This window comes from Pezoporus wallicus, unplaced genomic scaffold (assembly GCF_028554395.1).
Source record: "Pezoporus wallicus isolate ANWC-B61680 ecotype Strahan unplaced genomic scaffold, APGP_CSIRO_Pwel_v1 contig_4191, whole genome shotgun sequence".
In the NCBI taxonomy this organism is placed as follows: Eukaryota; Metazoa; Chordata; class Aves; order Psittaciformes; family Psittacidae; genus Pezoporus; species Pezoporus wallicus.
The window spans coordinates 5,439,111-5,458,684 of record NW_026641383.1 but is presented as its reverse complement, the minus strand read 5'-3'; the positions used below and the strand labels follow the sequence as shown (position 1 = coordinate 5,458,684).

Here is a 19,574-nt window from a genome sequence, read left to right as displayed (position 1 = left end):
TAAGTTGGTTGGAAGCTTTAGTCCTCCCTGCTGTTTCCTAGCAGAACTTTAAGCAAGCCCTTTTAAGTGTTATGAACCTCCAGTCATTCTACTGCTTTAACCAGTTGCTTGACCTGTTATAGTTAGAAAGAGCTAAATTTGAAATTCAATTTGGTTACTATGAGAAAGTATTGAAGAAGCTGATAGTGAACCCGTGGTACTTCTGTTTCTATAGGGCAAAAATCAAAGGAAGTAACAATCATTTTAGAGTTGCCAGTTCTCAATATTTAATGTGATGATACCTATTACTGTAGTATCTGATCATTACTAAATGAATGATTCAGACATGCAGAGGTTTTTGTACAGGTGTGTACTAGTTCCTTTATCTTTCCATCTGGGTAACAAACTAATCCCAGTACTGACTTTCTGGAACCACAAAGGACATCCTAAATTCCAGTTTAGTACAGCAGTGACAAGGCTGTTCTTCTCTTTATGAATCACTTTCATAACACCAAATTTTTTGTTGATAGCTTCGGGTGAGAGCTGGGTAAGGTACCTCTAATCTTCATCTGTACCCACTTACCAAAGATCAGGTGATACATAATGTGTTTTGGTGTGTCTAAGCCGTAGGAAATGTCCTTAAAGTGTACAGTTTAGAATGAATTGCGTTTATGTAGATTGTGAATATGTTCAGCTGTCCATTTAATATGGCTTCTCACCCCCTCCAGGCCTGTGTCATAAATGCAGGTTGCTGCATAGATGAGTATTCATTGCCTGCTAGCTATGATTTAAAAAATATAGTTTTTATAAGAATATTTTACAACAAAATGGTGAAAGCAGCTTGTTGGAATGACAAATTATCTTTTTATTATCTTAAACAAATACTGCGCTGCTATTTCTGTTTTTCTGGATCAGTTCTGACACAGGCAGGGACATGGTGTATATCCTTTCAAAACAATGTGGAGATTGCACTGTTACTTGGAGACTTTGCCCTGAGGAAAAATTTGCTTTTTGCAATTGTTTGAGCTCCAGCTACATGGCTCCTTTCGATATGTAGGCTACAAAAACCTCCTACGGAATTGGGATCAGACCAGCACAGATTGACAACCTAAATTAAGCTTAATTCTCTCCTGCAATTTAGGCCTCTTTTTCAACATTGTACCTGATAGAGCAGTTCTCCAAGACAAGTCCAGATGTTTAGATTAAGTAATTACTGCTTAGCCTGACTGTGGTGATGAACTGAACGGGTCTGTTTGCGCTGAAGCATTCTTATGTTGCTAAAAACATGCGGATCCTTTAACTCAGCAGATACTTAGGGTGTTCTTGAAGGAGTTGTCTTGATTAATTCATTTTCCTGTGTTGATTTGGGTGGATCTCTCACAATTACCTGCTTTAACAACAGCATACTAGTCCTTACTTTGAAATTCTCCAGTATCATACGCAGCTCCATCAGATTTGAAACTACTTTATTTCTTTACATTTCCCGAAGACTTGAATCATTCACAACTATTTTTTACTACCTTCTGCATTGTTCAAGAGTCGAAAATGCTGCCTTGATAGCGTGTCATAGTTTCTTGTGTTTTCAGACTACATTGCTCAAAAGTTGGCTTGTTCTCTGCTTGCACCTCTTTACTTGACGTGGGAACCTCTGAATGTGATCTTAATACTCCTGTAGCTCATTGATTGACTTTTCAGATAACTATTTCTTTTCTTCCTCTAAATCACCAGAAAATTAAACACTCCTCCATTCAGGAATTTCCCATACTTAAACTATCTCCTGAAAAAGCAAGCCAACCCCTTGCAAAAGATCACTTAGATATAACTTGTATTCAGGTTATAAAAAGGGGGAATTTCCTCCCTGCTTTTGGGAAGTCTGAATGCATTTTAGGTCATCCAGTTCCTTCTGAATCTGTATATGGTTTAGTATAGCCATCTTTGAGGAGAGATCTGCAAGTTAGACTCTTATGCCATTGCATTAGTGTTGTAGGGTGATTTCATGGGGGACTGAAAAGAGCTAAGTGATGTTAGTTAATGGCTATGAGCCTTCTTTAACAACCAGTTATTTGTTAAAACTGTTCTACAACTCTGGTAAATAAAATAGAATCCATTTGGGATTTTCAGAGGGCAGCCTGCTTGTTCCCTGTACACTCATGAAACTGCACCATAGAGCCCAGGTACTGTAAAAGTTTTGTGAGTCATAGCAGAGTTCCGGCTGTTGGTATGAATGCTACTCTTCCAGTTGTGCTCATCTTCTGGCTTTTCTCCTTTTTCTGATTTGAGATCCTGCAGTCCCACTTTGCATCTAGTACGAGCAGCTGTGATTTCCCCAGTGACAGAGTGAATGGCTCAGCATTGGTTTTGGGTTACAACTCATCTCCTCAGAGCCATGCAATATTTATAATGAACTGAAAGCTCTGCAGAATTTCCAGAACCAAACTGTTCTCCAGAAAAGAGAAAAGGCCAAAAGTGGAATATACTCCCCCCCTCCCCACCCTGAAATTTAATTCCTTCTTCTTGAGCATTCTGAAGAACGGCCTTGTATCATAAACTCCTTGAGGGTTCCTGCTTGTGGCTTTTTCTGGGGGTTTCTCTATGATCTCTTCTGCTCTCTTTCTGAATCAGCTGGTCAGAAATCCTGCTGTAATCATGTTGTGGTTTAAGCCCAGCTGGCAGCTAAGTACCACACAGCTGCTTGCTCTCACACACTCACACCGCTCTGTGGGACGGGAAAGACATTTTGGAAAAAAAGGTAAAAACCCCATGGATTGAGATAAGAACAATTTAATAATTGAAATAAAAGTAAAATATTATAATCCAATAATAATAATAATAGGAGGGAGAGAAGGGGGGTAAGAGGTTCTATGGTGTGGAATACCCCTTGTGCCCCTCCTCACTGGCAGAGCATGGGGCACTGAAAAATCCATGATTTTAGGGTAAGTGCTGCTGAGCAACAACTAAACCATTGGTGTGTTACCAACATTATTCTTAAACTAAAGCCAAAACACAGCATTGCACAAGCTACAAGGGAGAAAATTAACTCTATCTCAGCTGAAACAAGGGTGAATCAGTTCCTTCTGTTAGGTGACCTTCTGTTTAATGTCATGACATTAAACCCGGTCACTGGTGACCTGTTGGTTTCTACTCTCCTGAAATTTAAAGTTGAAAAAACACCTGCTTTGAACAGCGACTAGAAAGGCACCAGTTCCATGCAGTCTGACTATGTAGTGGAAAAAAACCCAAACAGTGATGTTGTCCTCTCGCCTTCCTTTTTTTTTCCCTAAGGAGGAAACCCCCCAAAAACCAAATCCCAGAAATTCTGAAAAAAATACGTGGAAAATCTGGGCACATATCAAATCGTAACTTTATCTACTTAAAAGAATGAAAAATGTGCAATGTTCAGTGCCGCCAAACCTTCTTTGCCCCCATATTTTTTTATGCCAGGTTGAGGCATTTGACTACTGGAAAAGTGTGTCCTGCAGTTTGGGAAACTCTGTGTATTACCTCTGACTGTATTGTTCCTGGGCATGTGTGTAAATGAAAGGTAAATTGATTTCTTGTAATGACAAATATATCTCCTGTGCTGTGTGTGCACTTGCTTAAATAATGATTTTTGCCTGTTGCTGGAGAAGAAAGTAAAAATATTGAGGATGTTTTGTGCTAACCATAGGAACAAAAGGAAGGCCTAACATTTTGGGGTCAGAAAAGTGAAGGAGGAGAACACACTTTTGCTTCTGAAAAGCCTGGAAAAAGTGAATATGCATCTCTCTCTCCCTATATATATATATAGTCATAATATAGTTGGCAGAGTGTATAGGCCAGTGACTACATAATTGTACTTAATATTGTAGGCGTTTGAACTTGCAGAACTGAATGTAGAAAGAATTTAGGATGGAATATATTAAAATTTTCCTTTTTTATTATAAGACAAGGTATTTCGCAAGCTTGTCTTATTTATTTATTTATCTTCCCTTTCCCCCCTCTTCTCCCCCTCTTCCCTCCCAACCTATCACAGAATCACAGAATGGGTTGGGCTGGAAAGGACCTTAAGATCATCCAGTTCTAGCTCCCTGCCATAGGCAGGGACACCTCATGCTAGACCATGTTGCCCAAGGCTCTGTCCAACCTGGCCGTGAGCACTGCCAAGAATGGAGCATTTGCCACTTGTTTGGGCGACATGTTCCTATGTCTCACCACCATCACATGTGTTTCCTTTTCCACTGACCCTACATCCTGCATCTGTAGAATAATTACAGCAGTGGGAAATGCTAATATGTGTCTTGGGAGGCTGGCTCTCCAGTCCTGTCAGGTTTAATGATGCAGCACATTGGGAATGATATAACTGAATGCAAACTCACCATGCTGATCCTCAGCATCCCAAGTCTTTTTTTTTATAATAATCAGTTTTATGATATTTGAAGTCATGAGGTTTGAAGAAATGAGAGTAGACGTATTGTAAAAAGAAGTATTCTTAAGTACAGGAATAAAAACTATTTGCATTTATCTGCTCATTGGAGGATTTGCGATAATAGTCCACTGTCTAATATGTGCTTCTCCTGGGTGAAGGTTTTAACAGGTTTTGAGCAGATGACTTGCCTTGGCTGACCTACCACTATGCACTGCTATTCATTCTGTTTATATTATGCTTCTGGTTATCTTTTCCATTTGCAGAATCTATGAAGTGTTTGATGTATTTGTATAAACAGTTTGATTCCAGAAAATATGTTCTGAATTAGATGCCATTACTGTACAACAATACACTAACAACATTTGAGTTCTTTTCAAGTCCTTTGTTTAATAACACAGTGAATGTTATTAGACTGTTACAGTAAGTCCCGTTAACATTAAAAACCAACTTGTAAAATTGAAAAGTTTTGAGTTCTGAAATTATGGATGATATCAAATTGGATCATCTGTTTCTGTCTTGAGTTTTCTGGTGAAATGTTTTTCTACTGATTCTTGACAAAAGTGCTTCTCATTAAATCAGGCTTTTGGGTTTCAGTTTTGATAATCATGCCTTGAAAAATCATTTTCAGTGCAAATTTTTAGATTGAGATTCTGTAAAAACATAGAATTAAAAATTTCTCTACTTTTGGTTTGCCTTTCACTTACAGTACTGAGGAGTCACAAGTTGCTTCTTAAAGCCACAACTACTGGAACTACTTCTTTTCATCTAAAATAAAAGTATCTAACAGGGACCTAGAAGAAGTGTGGAGAGGGAATTTTTACAAGGACGTGTAGTGATAGGTCAAGGGGGAAGGGCTCTGAGATGAAAGAGCGTACAGATAGATTAGAAATTGGGAAGGAAATTCTTCTCTGAGGGTGGTGAGACAGCTGGCACAGGTTGTTCAGAGAAGCTGTGGCTGTCCCATCCCTGGCAGTGTTCAAGGCCAGGTTGGACAGGCCTTGGAGCAGCCTGGTCTAGTGGGATGTGTCCCTGCTCATGGCAGAGGGTTGAAACTGCATGAGCTTTAAGGTCTTTTCCAACACAAATCACTCAATGGTATGATTCTAGTATTTTCACAGAATTGCATGTCTCCAGAACACAAAATTATTTGGAAACATGTAGAAGATCATCAGATGTTAATATAAGCAGTCTACATTTTGCTTCCAATTCCCTTTATTCCTCACAGTTACTTGTATTAGAATTTAATCTGTACAGAGAACTTTTCCTTTGCTGCTGGAGTGGCCAAAGCTCTATTGAGCTTTGTAGCATAAGTACGATACAGATAGCTGTACCATGTGAAGGCATATAAATCCAGTGTAGTGTATACCATGTATTGCATAATTTGAGAGTGCAAAGGAGCCTGTGTGGAAGCTGTTGCTTATACTGTGTTCAGGACTTAAAAAAAGTGAAAGGTAGCAAGACCCAGAAAAATCTGTGCTTATATTATCTTACTCCCCATATTCCCCTTTGTCTCTGACTGTTCTGCTTCCTTGTGTCCTGTCGCAAAGCTATTTTAAGTGAATGGCAAAGCTAATGGCTTTTGGATGTTGAAATAGTTACAGGTATGCCATCCACAAGAAGATTGCTCCAAAACTCAGAGGGAAAGAAATCTTCCATTGGGAAAGCTTGTTTGTTACATGGATTTACATATTATTCATATATATTTGTTTTTCTTTGAAGTAATACAAATGTTTGGTCTGTTTGTAATATTTTGAAGACTATTTTGAACTGTTCCATTATCTGGTTTCAAATGTGGCTTGTTATTTTCTTTTTTTTTTTTTCCTAGCTGTTTTCAAGGCAACTGAGACAAATATTGACATTCAGAAGAAAATAATTACAAGCATTATCTCTCCTTGAAAAGCAGGTCTATACTTTGCATCTCTATCTATATGTCAAGTTTCTGTAGTCAGTAGAAAATTATGCAAGCTAACATGTAGCATTTAGTAATTTGAATTTTCTTGATGTACCAAATACTTGTTCGTTGTTGTAAGTGCTGAACCATGAATAATTTAGTGGCTTTCACTTCATAATAGGCAGTGTCTGCTAACTTTGAAGTTAAGTGGTCAACTCAAAAGTTTGCTGGAGCTGACTAATGATTCACCAGAGATTTTTGAGAGATATTTTGTCATCAATTTAAAGCTCAGAGAGGTTTGCTGTTGCAGCCATCTGGTAATTCTTGGTTCTCTAGAGGAAAGAGAAGCCTTTTGATAAAACACATCAAAGCATTCTGCTCTTTCAATGACTGATACCTGTAAGTAACTTAGAAGTTTCTCAAAAGGATTTCACAATGCCTGACTCATGTGCCAAACTTTTGCATTCTAGCTTCAATACAACACTGGTGGTGAAATATATCTTAAATTAGATTTAAATCATTATTTAAATAGTTCTGTTCATGGATAATTTACAGATCTAAGTGTTTTGTAAAAAGCAAAGGTTTCTACTTTATCAAATAGGCTGTCATGATTAATAAAATTGATGCTAAACCTTGTTGTGCTTTGTATTAACTGTACAGGTGAGGGTACTCTCAAAGTCTCTACTTGTGCTATACCATAAATCTAAGATACAGATGTACTCTCTTAGATTGTAGGTCATGTACAACTATAGTGTAGAAATAGGTATCATATTCTTTCTAGAACTAATTCTGTTAGCAGCTGGAATTCTGGTGTGGGGTTTGCAGATGTTTTTCAGCGAAGATGTTTTTCAGTGAAGAGCAAATATGGAGAGAGGGAGAGTTAGGACAGGAAGTGCACTGCAGCGTCCACTTGAAACCAGAGCGATCTAATGCTGGTTTGTACACACAGAGTTGAGATTTGTCTGGAATCGGGATGTTGTTTCTATTCCATCAGACATTCCGGATGTGCAATTGCCATGACTGCACATGTTCAGTCTTCTCAAAGAGTGAGTTTATTGCATCACAAATGCAGCACAAGCAGCCAAAACAGAGTGATGAAATTGGCTTTTTACCTTTCAAGTTGTTCAGATAAAGGGCGTCTGAGTGAGATGTGGTGGTGTGTTACAGTAAAGGAAAGGGAAAGCATTACCTTGTAATGCCCCACACTGCTGGGTGTGAAAAGGGGGAATATTATCTTTTTTCACTGGAATGAAAAAGGGGTGAGTTGGTCCACAGTGGAACTAAGGACAAGTGTTTGTGCCATTCACTCTTCCTTATGTTTTAGAAGCTCATTGTAATGACTGAGGTACTGATGAAAGAAAGTAATTAAGCCTCCTATGTCAGGTTCTCCTCAATGTCTATAAAGGAATTTCAGAAATAGTTGGTGTGTCTTGGGCTGTACCTGATTATCACCCAGAGCAGCCTTCTGATATCTGAAGAGGACCTGCAAGGATGCTGGAGAGGTACTCTTCATCAGGGAACTGTAGTGATAGGACAGGGGGTGATGGGTTTAAGCTAAAATGGGGAAGTTCACGTTAGATACAAGGAAGAAGTTCTTTAATGTGAAGGGTGGTGAGACACTGGAACAGGGTGCTTGAAGAAGTGGTAAATGCCCCATCCCTGGCAGTGTTCAAGGCCAGGTTGGACAGAGCCTTGGGTGAGTGACATGGTCTAGTGTGAGGTGCCCCCCTGCCCATGGCAGGAGGTTAGAACTGGATGATCTTAAGGTCCTCTCCGACCCAGATGATTCTAAGATTCTATGATACAGTTTTTATTAATAGGTTAGCCTTGTTATCATTTAACCATTCCAAGTATAGTATTTGCTAAGTGACAAATGAATATTAGGTAGTCACCATAAGTTCTTTAAACATACTGATTTTACATTAAGTAGTTTGGAGAGACTTCTAAAGAAGCTGAGTTTTTTAAGGAGTTAATAAATTTAAAATGCAAACTAGACTATTAGTATGGTACTACATTTTCAGAAAACAGAATGATGGGAGATGGTGTAGGTATGGCTAATTCTTCACCTGTTAACATTTCCTAGAACTCAGATTTAAAAGTGCATCTAGCAGAAGAAAATTCCATGTGTTTGTTGTTACTGTTTCAGCTTTTCAGTGAGCAATCCAAGACATAGGTCTGATGCTCTTGTTTCTCATTAAGCTCAATAAAACAATGGTGAAATTGTAACTCCATACTTCATAATTTTTCACAGTTTCAAGTTGTGCCTGTTGTATCTCTGAATCAGATGCATGTGCTTACCTGATTGTTTTCCTCCTGCCTGCTTGACATGTGCTTCCCAGCAGCTACAGTTGAACATTTTTTTTCTCCTTTCTTTTTTTTTCTTTTCCAGTGTGGGAACTTTGCTGTTTTGGTGGATGTTCATATTTTGCCTCAAGGCTCCAGTAAAGACACCAGCTGGTTTTCAGATCATGAGAAAGAGGTACAGCAAATATCAGTCCTACTTCAAAAGCATGTGGCTGCAGGGAAAAAGTTGGATTGCCTTGAACTGTTCAGGATTTTTCAGTGTTATGAGAACATTGTTAGTTATACCTACCCATCAAGGGTTGCTGTGGGACCCCAAAGTCAGCCATATGTGCTTTTTGAGTCACTAATGACCACTTTCAATTTGCCTTTTAATTTTTTAAACTCTGTGTGTGTGCATGCTGTTCTCATTCTTCTGCCTTGACTTTTAATTTTAAAAACATACTTCTCATGAATGTTTGTAAATTACCCTCAGTGATATGAAACAGATTGTGACAGGTATGGTTTTTACAGAGTTTGTTGGTGGAATATCTTTCTATTAATTGTTTCTTGTTCTGAGAAGTATGAATGATGTTGCATTTAGAGAGTGGAGGAAAACATAATGACAAACTATAGTAGAACTGTTGCATCGTAGGAAAAGAAACTATCTTTATCCTGACAACAGCTGAAAAATGGGAAAATCAGTGCATCAAGTGAGCAGCAAAATTAGGACTGTAACATTCATCAGCCTCTTCGTGATTTCTGCTACAAGCTTGTGATGAGTTACTGGCAGGAGTTTTCCCCTCTTTCAGCCTGGGTGGGAACTTGAGAAGTTTTCTGTTGAAAATGAGCGCAGGACGTGTTTGAGATGCCTGTGGACTTTCCCGCAAGTCTCCGTTACGGCAATTTTCAGCAGATAGTTTTCCTAATCATGGCAGAATTAACTTGTCACTGCAGAGCGTCCCCAAACATCTCAAAGTAATACACTTCAATAGAATTAAAAGAAACAATAGATGAATATCCCGAGGGAGAGAAAGCTGAATATTTAAGTGTGTGGTTCATCCAATTTGTGCTTTATTAAGCTGAGAAGGAAGAAAATAGGGGAAATCTTTCCGACTTCTTTTTTTTTGACTAACTGAATACTCCTTACCCCTTTCTATTTATAACCAGGTTTACTATCCTGGTTATCTGACTTTTAAGTGTTTTCCAAATGTATTTTGTAAGACTGCCAAAACAAAAGATACGAATTTCAGGAAATTAGCTCATGATTGACTTAATAAAGAGGCATGACAGGGCAGCATTCATTGCATTTCTGTGACCGCAGATCTTGAGTGAAGTACAAAGGTTGCATATTTTCAGCAACCCAGAAGTGTGATTCCAATAGCTTTGAATTCTCTTCCTGAAAGTCCTATGCAGAATCTTAGTTGAAGTGGGAAGAAAGAGGTCTTAGAGGCAGATTATGCCTATATGTGTTTTAGGGGAGCTGTTACATACTCATCACAAGCAGTTTTCTACATTTTGGTGGTGTGTGTTTTTTTTTTTTCCTGTTTCTCGAAAATAGCCATGGTGGTGCAGCTCTCTTGCTTGTCTGTGGGAAAAGCAGATGCCTCTTAGCTCTGTTGTAACACAAACATGATTTCTGCTGATTCCCTGCTCACCCCGGAGGAAAATCAGAGGCTCTTCGTAGCAAACACTGCAGTCCCAGCAGGAGCAGGGAGCAGCCAGTTCCTGCTTGGAACATGGGGCACATACAGCAGTCTGGGAACTAAATGAGTGCCCATAAGCAGGAGGAAATAAGAGTTTGCGCTGTCTCACTGGGTGTTGTGGCAACCATGGTTTGCACGCTGGTGTCGCATGTGTTGTGCATAGACCCATCTCAGGGTTGCTGGGAGATGCAGGTTGAGGCATTGGGAGCCTTCCCCTTTCTCTGCCCTTCAGATTTTCCTGGCCTTGCTGTCTGTCTCTTTTCCCCTGGAATAGCAAAGTCAATGTTTTATCTTTGTACTTCAAGAACTGATTTTAATTCATGTCACTGCTATGGTCCCTCTCCATCTATGTAGAAGGTCTCACAAGTTCTTTCAGTGGTTGAAAGTACGTACAGACTATTATCTCAAAGCCGACGCTTGTATACATTTTTTAAATGTAGTTCTTGAATTTAAATAATACTTTCATAAATATAACAAGTAAATTCTTTTACACATAAATTAAGGAAGGGCATGCTCATCCTTTTTGTTGCAGAAGGAATTAAATGCACGTTGTGTTTCCACTGCTTTCTAGACCTTTTCATTCTAACCTGAATGTATAATCCTGTGAAGGAATGCGTAATGAGATCACTTTAATGAGTTAAACAGAAGAATAAGTAAATATAGTGTTTTATAATTCTACTGTTCAAGCAGAAAGGAAAAAGGTATTTCTTACTGTAAGGAGAGAAAATACTGTTTCTGGTTGACCAGTGTATGTGCATTGTTTTCATTCAGAGCAGTATGTTAAAGATTTGTTGCTTTACATGCTTTCTATTCATCAAAAGTAAATTTGAAGCCAAGATATGTTAGTTTAGAGTCTACTAAAACAATTTTGTCTCTTGTCCAAACACTATAAAAAGGTAAAATGGTATTTTTGTGTGCCACAATTTATCATTTTTGTGAGCACATTATTGTGCACAATGAAAAATGAGAATACTGTGGGAAAAATCTCAAATAAGTGTGGATGTATTAATTTGAAAACTTATTCTGGTATTCAAGAGAGAATTTTTCGTGTTTTCTCCAAGTTTTTATTTCTTCTATGGTTATTCTGGCTGAAGGGTTTGTTCTTATGTGGTTTTCCTTACGCTTTGCTGAAGGAAGTATGAAAAGATATGAACAGTTATATTTAGGAGCAGAAAAATCAAAAGGAACTAGAGAAATTAGGTTGCTGTGACCTAATCAGCTCCAAGTCTTTGCCCCAGAATTACCCCAAATTGAAACAAGGTATCTGCTGTGGTTGATAAGGATTCTTGCAGACAAATACAGTGTTGACAGTATCTGCAAGGATTTTTACTAATTCTTTGCTTAAATACCTGATATCATATTTTCTAAAGTGTGTTTCTCACATTTGTATAATACCTCAGTACTTAATTGCAGATGTTGTTTTTCCTTTTTATGTGAAAGGGAGTGATTTTGTATTCATTTCTGCTGTGTGTTTGTGGGCATATGCATATATAGATCTAAATAGGCCGATGGTTACTCTTTCAGAACGTCTGCATGCTGCTAGAGGAAGTGATTACTTCAAGGGTCAAACAGTACTTGGAGGCACCTAAAGGACGTGGTCAGTGGAAGTCAATGGAACGTGCACCATCTGGTCCTCTGTTTCTTACTGGTAAAATAAATGACTTATTGTGAAGTAAAGTAACATACAGTATAGGTGGAAACTGCTGTTCTTTACGTTTTTTCTGTGAGGAATTTGCCATCATGAAAGCCAAGAAGCCAGAAATAGCTGGTGTTTGGGTCTGAAGTTACTTCAGAAATTTTATTGAAAAAAACAAGTGGTTTTCAATTTTCTGTGTTACTGAAAAATGAATTTAAGTATAAGAGCCTATCATTGGAATTAAAAAGAATAAATGGTATAATCCTGTGTCCTCCAAAATACATGGAAATCTTGCTGGCTTATTAATTCTTCTTTTCACTTGAACATTTAGAAGTTCTTAATTAAGAAATAATATCTTTACTTTTCCCTCTTCTAACAATCTCTTCAGCCTTAATAAGATGCTAAGATGTGACAAACAGCATTTGTTGCTTGGCAATAGCATCGGTGACCTTGGGAGTAGTCACTGTGCAAAGAACAGTAGTAAGAGCATTCACCTAATTTTTTTGATGTTGTTTGTATGTGAAGGTGGTGAGACTAATAGGTGCAATTTCAGTACATGCATGTTTTAAACTAAAGATAATGATCAGTGTAGCTTCTGCTCTAATATTAGATCAGCTTTGGGGCTAAATGTCTTGCCAGGTTTTGTTTCATGTTACTTCATTAGCTGTTGTGGCCATCGTGGTAAGTTTTGCACTTGATAGGCTTATCTGTTGGTGTTCTATCACCCAAGCAATTGATTTTTAAATAGTTCTTAGGAAATAATGGCTTTTTTTTTTTTTTTTTTTTATTACCAGTCTGGAGCATGTTATAAACATCACAGAAAAGAAGGGCTGCAGTAGTAAAGCCTTGTGTTGGCTACAGTTTCTCATGTTTCCTTAAATATATGAAAATAGTTCTCTACTGAAATATGAATTCCACAATGAATGCAATTACGTACTTACAGTGTACAATACTGATAGAAATTTTTGAATTCAATGTATATTATATTAAATTCTGAAAAATTCTTTGCTTCTTAAGCTTTTTGGTCATTGAAAAGGTATAATCCTATAGAATTCTAGTTGATGGTTGCAGCTTTAAATACTGTTATCGATAATAATTAACGTTTTTAATAAACACAGGTTAAATACTGTATGGTTGGCTGCTTACTGCAAAATTTGAGGCATAGACAGGAGCCAGATTGTTATGGCATGACAGGAGGGTTTTTTCCCACCCACAGCAGCACAATGCCGCATAAGCAAAAAAGTGCTTCAGGACACTAAAGGCTTTCCAAGCCCTTTTTTTTCGTGCAAGTTGTAACTACATTTTATCCCTTTAAAACATTATTCATGTTTATAAAATGCATGAGATTTCAGATCCCTGTACTTTTCTGGTTTTGAGAGAACAGTTTGAACTTTCTTACGGTGAAAGCGTAGGAATGTTACAGAAGGTAGAATCAGAATTTATGAGATTTGTGAGTTTTTTCTGCATTTTCTTTTTCTACCTCAAAACCAAAAACAATGATTTTGTTCAATAAAACTGACAGACATAATAATTCTTTTTATATATGCAGGCAGATACAACACTAATTTGGGAGGGCATTGGATTCTCTTTTATAGCATGAAGTTTTCAGTAAAAACACTGGTAGTCTGTCCCAGGGTTGTGAACTGATCTTCTGCTTGGCTCTTCCCCCTTATTTCCTGAAAATGAAAAACTTAAGGATATGAGAGATCAACATTAAGCACTCGAGGAGATCAACAGTAATATCTGTGACAGTTTTAGATTAAAGAATATTTACTTTGGATGAGGCAGAATTCCCGTTCCATCAGTTATCTGCAGTTAATCCCACCATCATTAAATTAACACTAAAGAAATAAAGGAGGAAAACTGTGATAACGAGCATTCATGTTGAACTTAACTTCCAAATCCAACTCTTTCCTCTTCTCTCAGCCTGTTTTGCTCAGGGCTGTAATTTATAAGAAAGGAGTGCTTTGTTCGTGTCCAAGAATCAAGTTTATTCAAGTTACATTCAAGTCTGTTCTTACCTGAGAAGGAAATAACAGAATAGGTGGGTGTTCACTGGAGCAACTGGGACCAGCCTCTAAGGGACTGACCCTTTTAGGTGAGCCACAAGCCTAGCAGTCTCTAGCAGTTATCATTCCAATGAATGGTTTTGGAGCCATGCAAACGTGTCTCCAAAACCTCATGTGTTTTGCCTTCCTCTCTAGAATCACAGGGTCTGTTTGTGGAGTGCAATGAGATGCTTTTGTGTTTTCTCACAAACAGATGAAGTGCAAGGTAGCTGGCCAGTGTTTGGCTGACACTGTTTTGTAATATACAAAGAAATGCCCAAGCTTGATATGTGGCTAACTCTGTGCGCATATTGTAGGTGCTGCTTGTGAAATGTGTAAGCTTGCAGCTATTGTTGCATTTGGAGGTTATTAAAAGTTTTTGAGCTCTTCAGACTGACTGTGGTTTCTTTTGCTCAGAATTATGCAAGTCTGTATTTAGAATTTCACTACTGTAAAACCCCTACTGTTTAAGGAAGAGTGTATCTATAGAAGGAACATTAAAATGCTTATTAGCTGGTTATTTACTACTTAAAGTATCCCAGGTCAGCATTCCACCCCTATTTGAACTTGCATCAGGTCAGTTATAATTAGTTTGCTCCCCGCATTGCAGGATGTATTCAAAATTTATTAGAATCAGAATTATTAGACCAGTATTAGTAAGATTTTAGATTCCCTCCAATATCAAAACATGATGTATTAGGATTTTCTTCAGAAATAGAAGCCAAGCTCCTTTACTTTGATCAGCAGATCTCATCGTGCTGTCTAGATCTGCTGAGCAGAGAAGGCTGTTGTCAAGCTGGCTATCTATCATACCTATTTTGAAGAGAAAATTTTCACCTATCAATTTCTTTTTATTATTAACATTATGTTTAATATCAATATTATTTAATAGCACCTTTCAGTTTTGTGGCACATAATATAAATAACCTTGCAAGTTACGTGTTAATTTACATTTCTTTTTCATGTAAGTTACACCCACAGAGCAGTGTGTGGTGGGTCGCATACCATCTCATTAGGAAATCTGTGGGTGTTACACACAGGAGAAGAAAGAAAGAAAGAATGGAAAAATGAGAGAGAGTAGCCAAGACAAGCAAGTTCTTCCTATTCTTCCTTCTGTCTGAACAATTTCCCCACCCCTCCCAAATGGCCAGTATGAACAATTTGCCAAAGTAAGCTTTAATTTAGTCTTTGGACATAGGCTTTGGTATAAACTCTCTGTTTCCTGTGTTTAATTAATGTCCAAACGTGTTTGATTTTGATTTATTTTATTTTTTTAAGAGAAAAGTAAAGTGGGGTAGATCTTTAAAGATTTCATTTTGCCTGCATCCAACTTTCAAGGCCAAAATCATGCAAAAAAGGCATCGATCAGGTATGGTTCACTTGCATTATTTGAAGTTCAATGTAAGCCATCCAAAACCACCCCCCACATATTAGTGAATTTCTTGCATTTAAAAACCCCACTGCTTCACTCTACAGATACATAATCTTTAAATATTTTTAACATATATGTGCCACACATTTTCACTTGGCAGCACTTTTGCTAGTAACAGATACTGATTTTAAGTGATGATGTTAAGCATGTTAGTGTTATAATGGTCACCTACTGTAGACTTTAGCTAAAAGCAAAGCCTGTTTCTTTCATGTTCTGCAGAAGGTGGTTGGTTTTGATTAAGAGCAATGAGAATTAGGAAACAAGAGGCTTGAGGACTGAGTGGAGGCACTAAATACAGGAGAATGACAAAGGGAGGACCATGGAAAATTAACATGGACACAGAGAGAAAATATGGCTAGGAGAAATGTCCACATTAGAAATTAAAGGAAGGAAAGAAGGAAGGAGATAGCTTGTAAACTCATTTCTTCCCCCTCTTGAGAGAGAAGGAAGTTGACTGTTCATCCTATGAGTAATTTTCAAATCTTTTCTTATGCCTTCCCTAGCATCCATGTTGTTTTTCTTGGCTTGAAGGTAGAACATTTTTGCTCTGATTTCAGATATTTTTTATTGTACAGTCTCTTCTACAGTGAAAATAATAGAGGGCATGCTGTCACGTGGCACAGTGAGCTCCCAGCTTGATGTTATCTGCTGTCTCTGGGATTGTGTATATTGTTTTTATACTTTTAACCAAGTTTGCTAAGGAAACAGGGCTTACTGTGTTCATGTTTTCCCTCTGTGTGTGTTTGTCCATCTTTTTCCTCAGCTGCTTTTTGCTAAAATGATTGAACTTTATTAACAGGTAGAACTCTTAAGTCATTACATTTTTAGACATTAACTTCTGATAAGCTTCGTAAAATGAGAAACTGGAAGAAGTGTAAGTACTGTTATGAAAAGTTCAGCCTCACAAAGATCTGGAGTTAAAGTTCCTGTCTTATTTAGTATAAAAAATGCATAACATGTAATTTCATAAGAAAATAATTTCTCTTGCTTATGAAACTGTGCTTGGCTCCTGTAAGCACATAAAACCCATACCATAAATCATGATGGTAAATATTCCAAACTGTTTTGGCCTTGCATTCTAATTTGAACATTATGATTTTTTTTAAGGAGAACACCCTTTTCAGACTGCCCTAGTTTGCTTTAGGGAGTGTGCACTATTACTGTCAAATGGGAATTGTGTAAGATGTTCATAGGGTATATTCCATGTTACAATCCTGTAGCAGCAAAACTGATTTATTCCCACCCTCTCAGCTGTTTACTCTTTCTCCTCTGCTGTGAAACCAAGTTTTCTTTGGGTTTAACAAAATAATTTCACTTATCTTGCTTAAAGAGCAAACTGGAGGTAGGCTATGGCACATTAGCTACCAGAGGGGACTGAGGAGGACAGAAGTCTTTTAAATGAACTTTGATGTTTGTAGTTGCACACTGTAATTTCTGTCTCTCAAAAGAATTATGATGCACCTTCTTTACAATGGGCTGACTTTGGATTTGTGTCCAAGTCCTGTACATCTTTGTGAACTTTCAACTTGCATTCATCTGTCAGTGACAGAGTCTCACAGCTCCCTGAAGCATGCAGTAACTTACGCAATAACTTACGCAAAACATTTTTATTTGTATCTTGTACTTAATATTTTCTGTATTTGCTTTAGATTACTTCCCCCCCCCCCATTTTTTTAAAAGCCAGCTAGGCTTTTAATTAAAAAATAAAGGCATCTCTTTTTTCACCAAAGCATTTTTCTTCCAGAAATTCCAGGTTTTGTATCTGAGTTTTTGTTTGGTTGGTTGTCCTTTTCTCAGGGTAGAAGATGTTTGACAAAAGCAAAATCCCACATAATTATGCACTGTTTGGGAAAGTTTTTTTTAGTGATTTTTTTTTTTTTTTTTTTTTTTTTTTTGGTACCTTAGATTATAATACTATAGTATTGGGAAGAGCTCCCAAGAAGGGCAGCAAAGATGATGCAACATGAGGAAATGCAATGCAGGGAACTTAGGAAATACAGGGAAACAGTTAAGTGTGCTAGGACTCTTAGCCTGGAAAATACATGAACTAAGGGGAATGCAACAGAGATCTATGAAATAATTTATTCTCTCTTCCAATTTGAGAGCGAGAGGGCATCAGATGAATGTACTGGAAGCACCGTGGTAGTTAGCAGAGCTGTGGAACTCTTCGCCAAAGAATGATGGGTATGCTAAAAGCTTACGCTGAGTCCACGAGAAACATGGGAGAGTAATCCAGGGAGGGTACAGGATTCACAAATCTCCTTTGGTTCAAAAAAGGCCTGACTTGAGAGTGCTTGGAGTCTGGGAGAATACTGAGGAAATAAACACATGTGCTTTGTTCTTGTGTTTAGTCTCCTTGTAGCCATTTATAGTGACTTTTATATGCAAAGCATTTTGCTATATGAACCTTTGATCTTATCCAGTATGGCCTTGCTTGTCATTGTGCTTTTGTGGAACAAAACCTGCACTATATATGGAAAACTCAGTGTGTCAGAGAGAGTTGGTGGGTTCCACAGATCGTCAGAGAAAATTCTGCGCTTTTTAGGTTGAAGGATCTACTTTTCCTGTTACTACACTGATATTTGCAGAGACTTCAGCAATTGCTACCCCTATCTTAGATGAGACTTTTGCAGCTGCAGCACCAGGTGGGTTGAATGCATTCTCCTCACTTCACTTCTTTCCTAGCTGCAGCTCCCATGTGAAGTTATTTATGGTCTTGGATAGGAAATGAAATAGTGTATTTGTATTAAAGATGCACTAAATAAAGTGGTTTTATAGTTAGTATTGTTTTGAAAAGAAGTATTTATTTAAAACAATAGGAGCGTTGTTTAACGTGTATTTTTGTGAGAAGAATTTGGTGTTGGTTTTGAAAGGCCTTGACCTCTAACCCTTAATTATCACCTGCCTTCATTCATCCTGGCTCTTTCTCTTGCTTCCATCTTGTTTCCATCATTTATCTCTTGTTTCCATATATTTGATGAATAGAAAAAAAAAACACTATGAAAATTACTCTTTAAGTGCATGTATTTAGAAAAAAGATGTTTTTTTACACCTGCATGCATGCACAAAGGTTGATAGCTACTGACTTGTACACCTATATAAGCTATAAAGGTCCTTTTATAGCATCCAAGTGCTTCTGCATAGTAATTTTTCTGTTAGGCAAATTTAAAGTTTATCTTTGGAGTTTTCATTATATAGTTAGGCAAAAAAGTCAGTATCCATTAATTGTGTGTATTTACAGAGTGGAATTATACCTCATCTTTCAGTTTATCAAAGCTGGCTAGAAGTTAAGAGGCAAGTAACCTCCAGCAGGTAAAAATGAGGTTTGGGATATTAGTTTGATGTAAGGTAGGCAAGATGAACCCCACCTTTCATTTCTGACTTGATATTCACTTGAGAATATCAAAGTGACTCTCATCTAGGCCAGCGAAACACAGCTACCTTTTGAAAGAGCCAAAGAGCCCTGAGCATCTGTTTGTCCCAACTGGAAATTCGGCATTTTTGGAATCCACATGGAGTGATTTTGAAAATCTGTCCCTAAGCACTTACCATTTCTTATTTGACTGTCTGATTCTTCTTTGTAATGTGTTCCTCTTGAAGGTACTTTTTATTGTGTGTTCTGTAGAGCTTTGTAAAGCTTCTGTAGTCACTTGGAAGCAGGAATGCAGAGGATAGAGTGTCAGCGTGCAGCTTCTACGGACCAGTAGCACTAGGCACAGCTGGAATAGATAGCAGATAGATTTAGAGGGGGGGTTTGTATGCTGACTGTTTCAGTTGAGATCTTCTGAAGAGTAAGCTTGACTTTGAATTATCTTCTCCTATCCTTTGTGAACATGGCAAATAGGATTTCTACTGGAAGCATTTTATAGATTCTGTGGTCTGTTTAATGCTCAGATTCCTTGTGTTGGAATGTCTAAAATACTAGAGAAAAAATTATTCGGTCAGTATGATCAACCTGACTTGCCTTAGCAGTCTGACCTTCACAAATACGCGTATGGGGTAACTCAAAGTCTGTGCTGCCTGGATGGGCTTGGCTAGGAAGGGACCCTAAAAAGAGCATCTAGTTCCAACCCCTGTGCCATGGGCAGGGACACTTCCACTAGACCAGGATAGTGAGGGCAGCTGTTGTGGTTTAAGCCCAGTCAGTAACTCAGAACCACGCAGCTGCACCAGCTACTAAGGAGGAGAAAAATGACT

The 19,574-nt window shown here is 37.9% G+C and overlaps 1 protein-coding gene across 3 annotated transcripts in view; it reads left to right on the top strand.

The window, feature by feature from the left end:
* SLX4IP (SLX4 interacting protein) overlaps positions 1-19,574 on the top strand; it is a 76,398-nt gene that overhangs the window by 28,867 nt on the left and 27,957 nt on the right. For all 3 annotated transcript variants that reach the window (XM_057423302.1, XM_057423304.1, XM_057423303.1), the window contains exons 3-4: positions 8,665-8,754; positions 11,786-11,909. In XM_057423302.1, the coding sequence (XP_057279285.1) occupies positions 8,665-8,754; positions 11,786-11,909 (214 nt within the window). The remainder of the gene's footprint in view (positions 1-8,664; positions 8,755-11,785; positions 11,910-19,574) is intronic.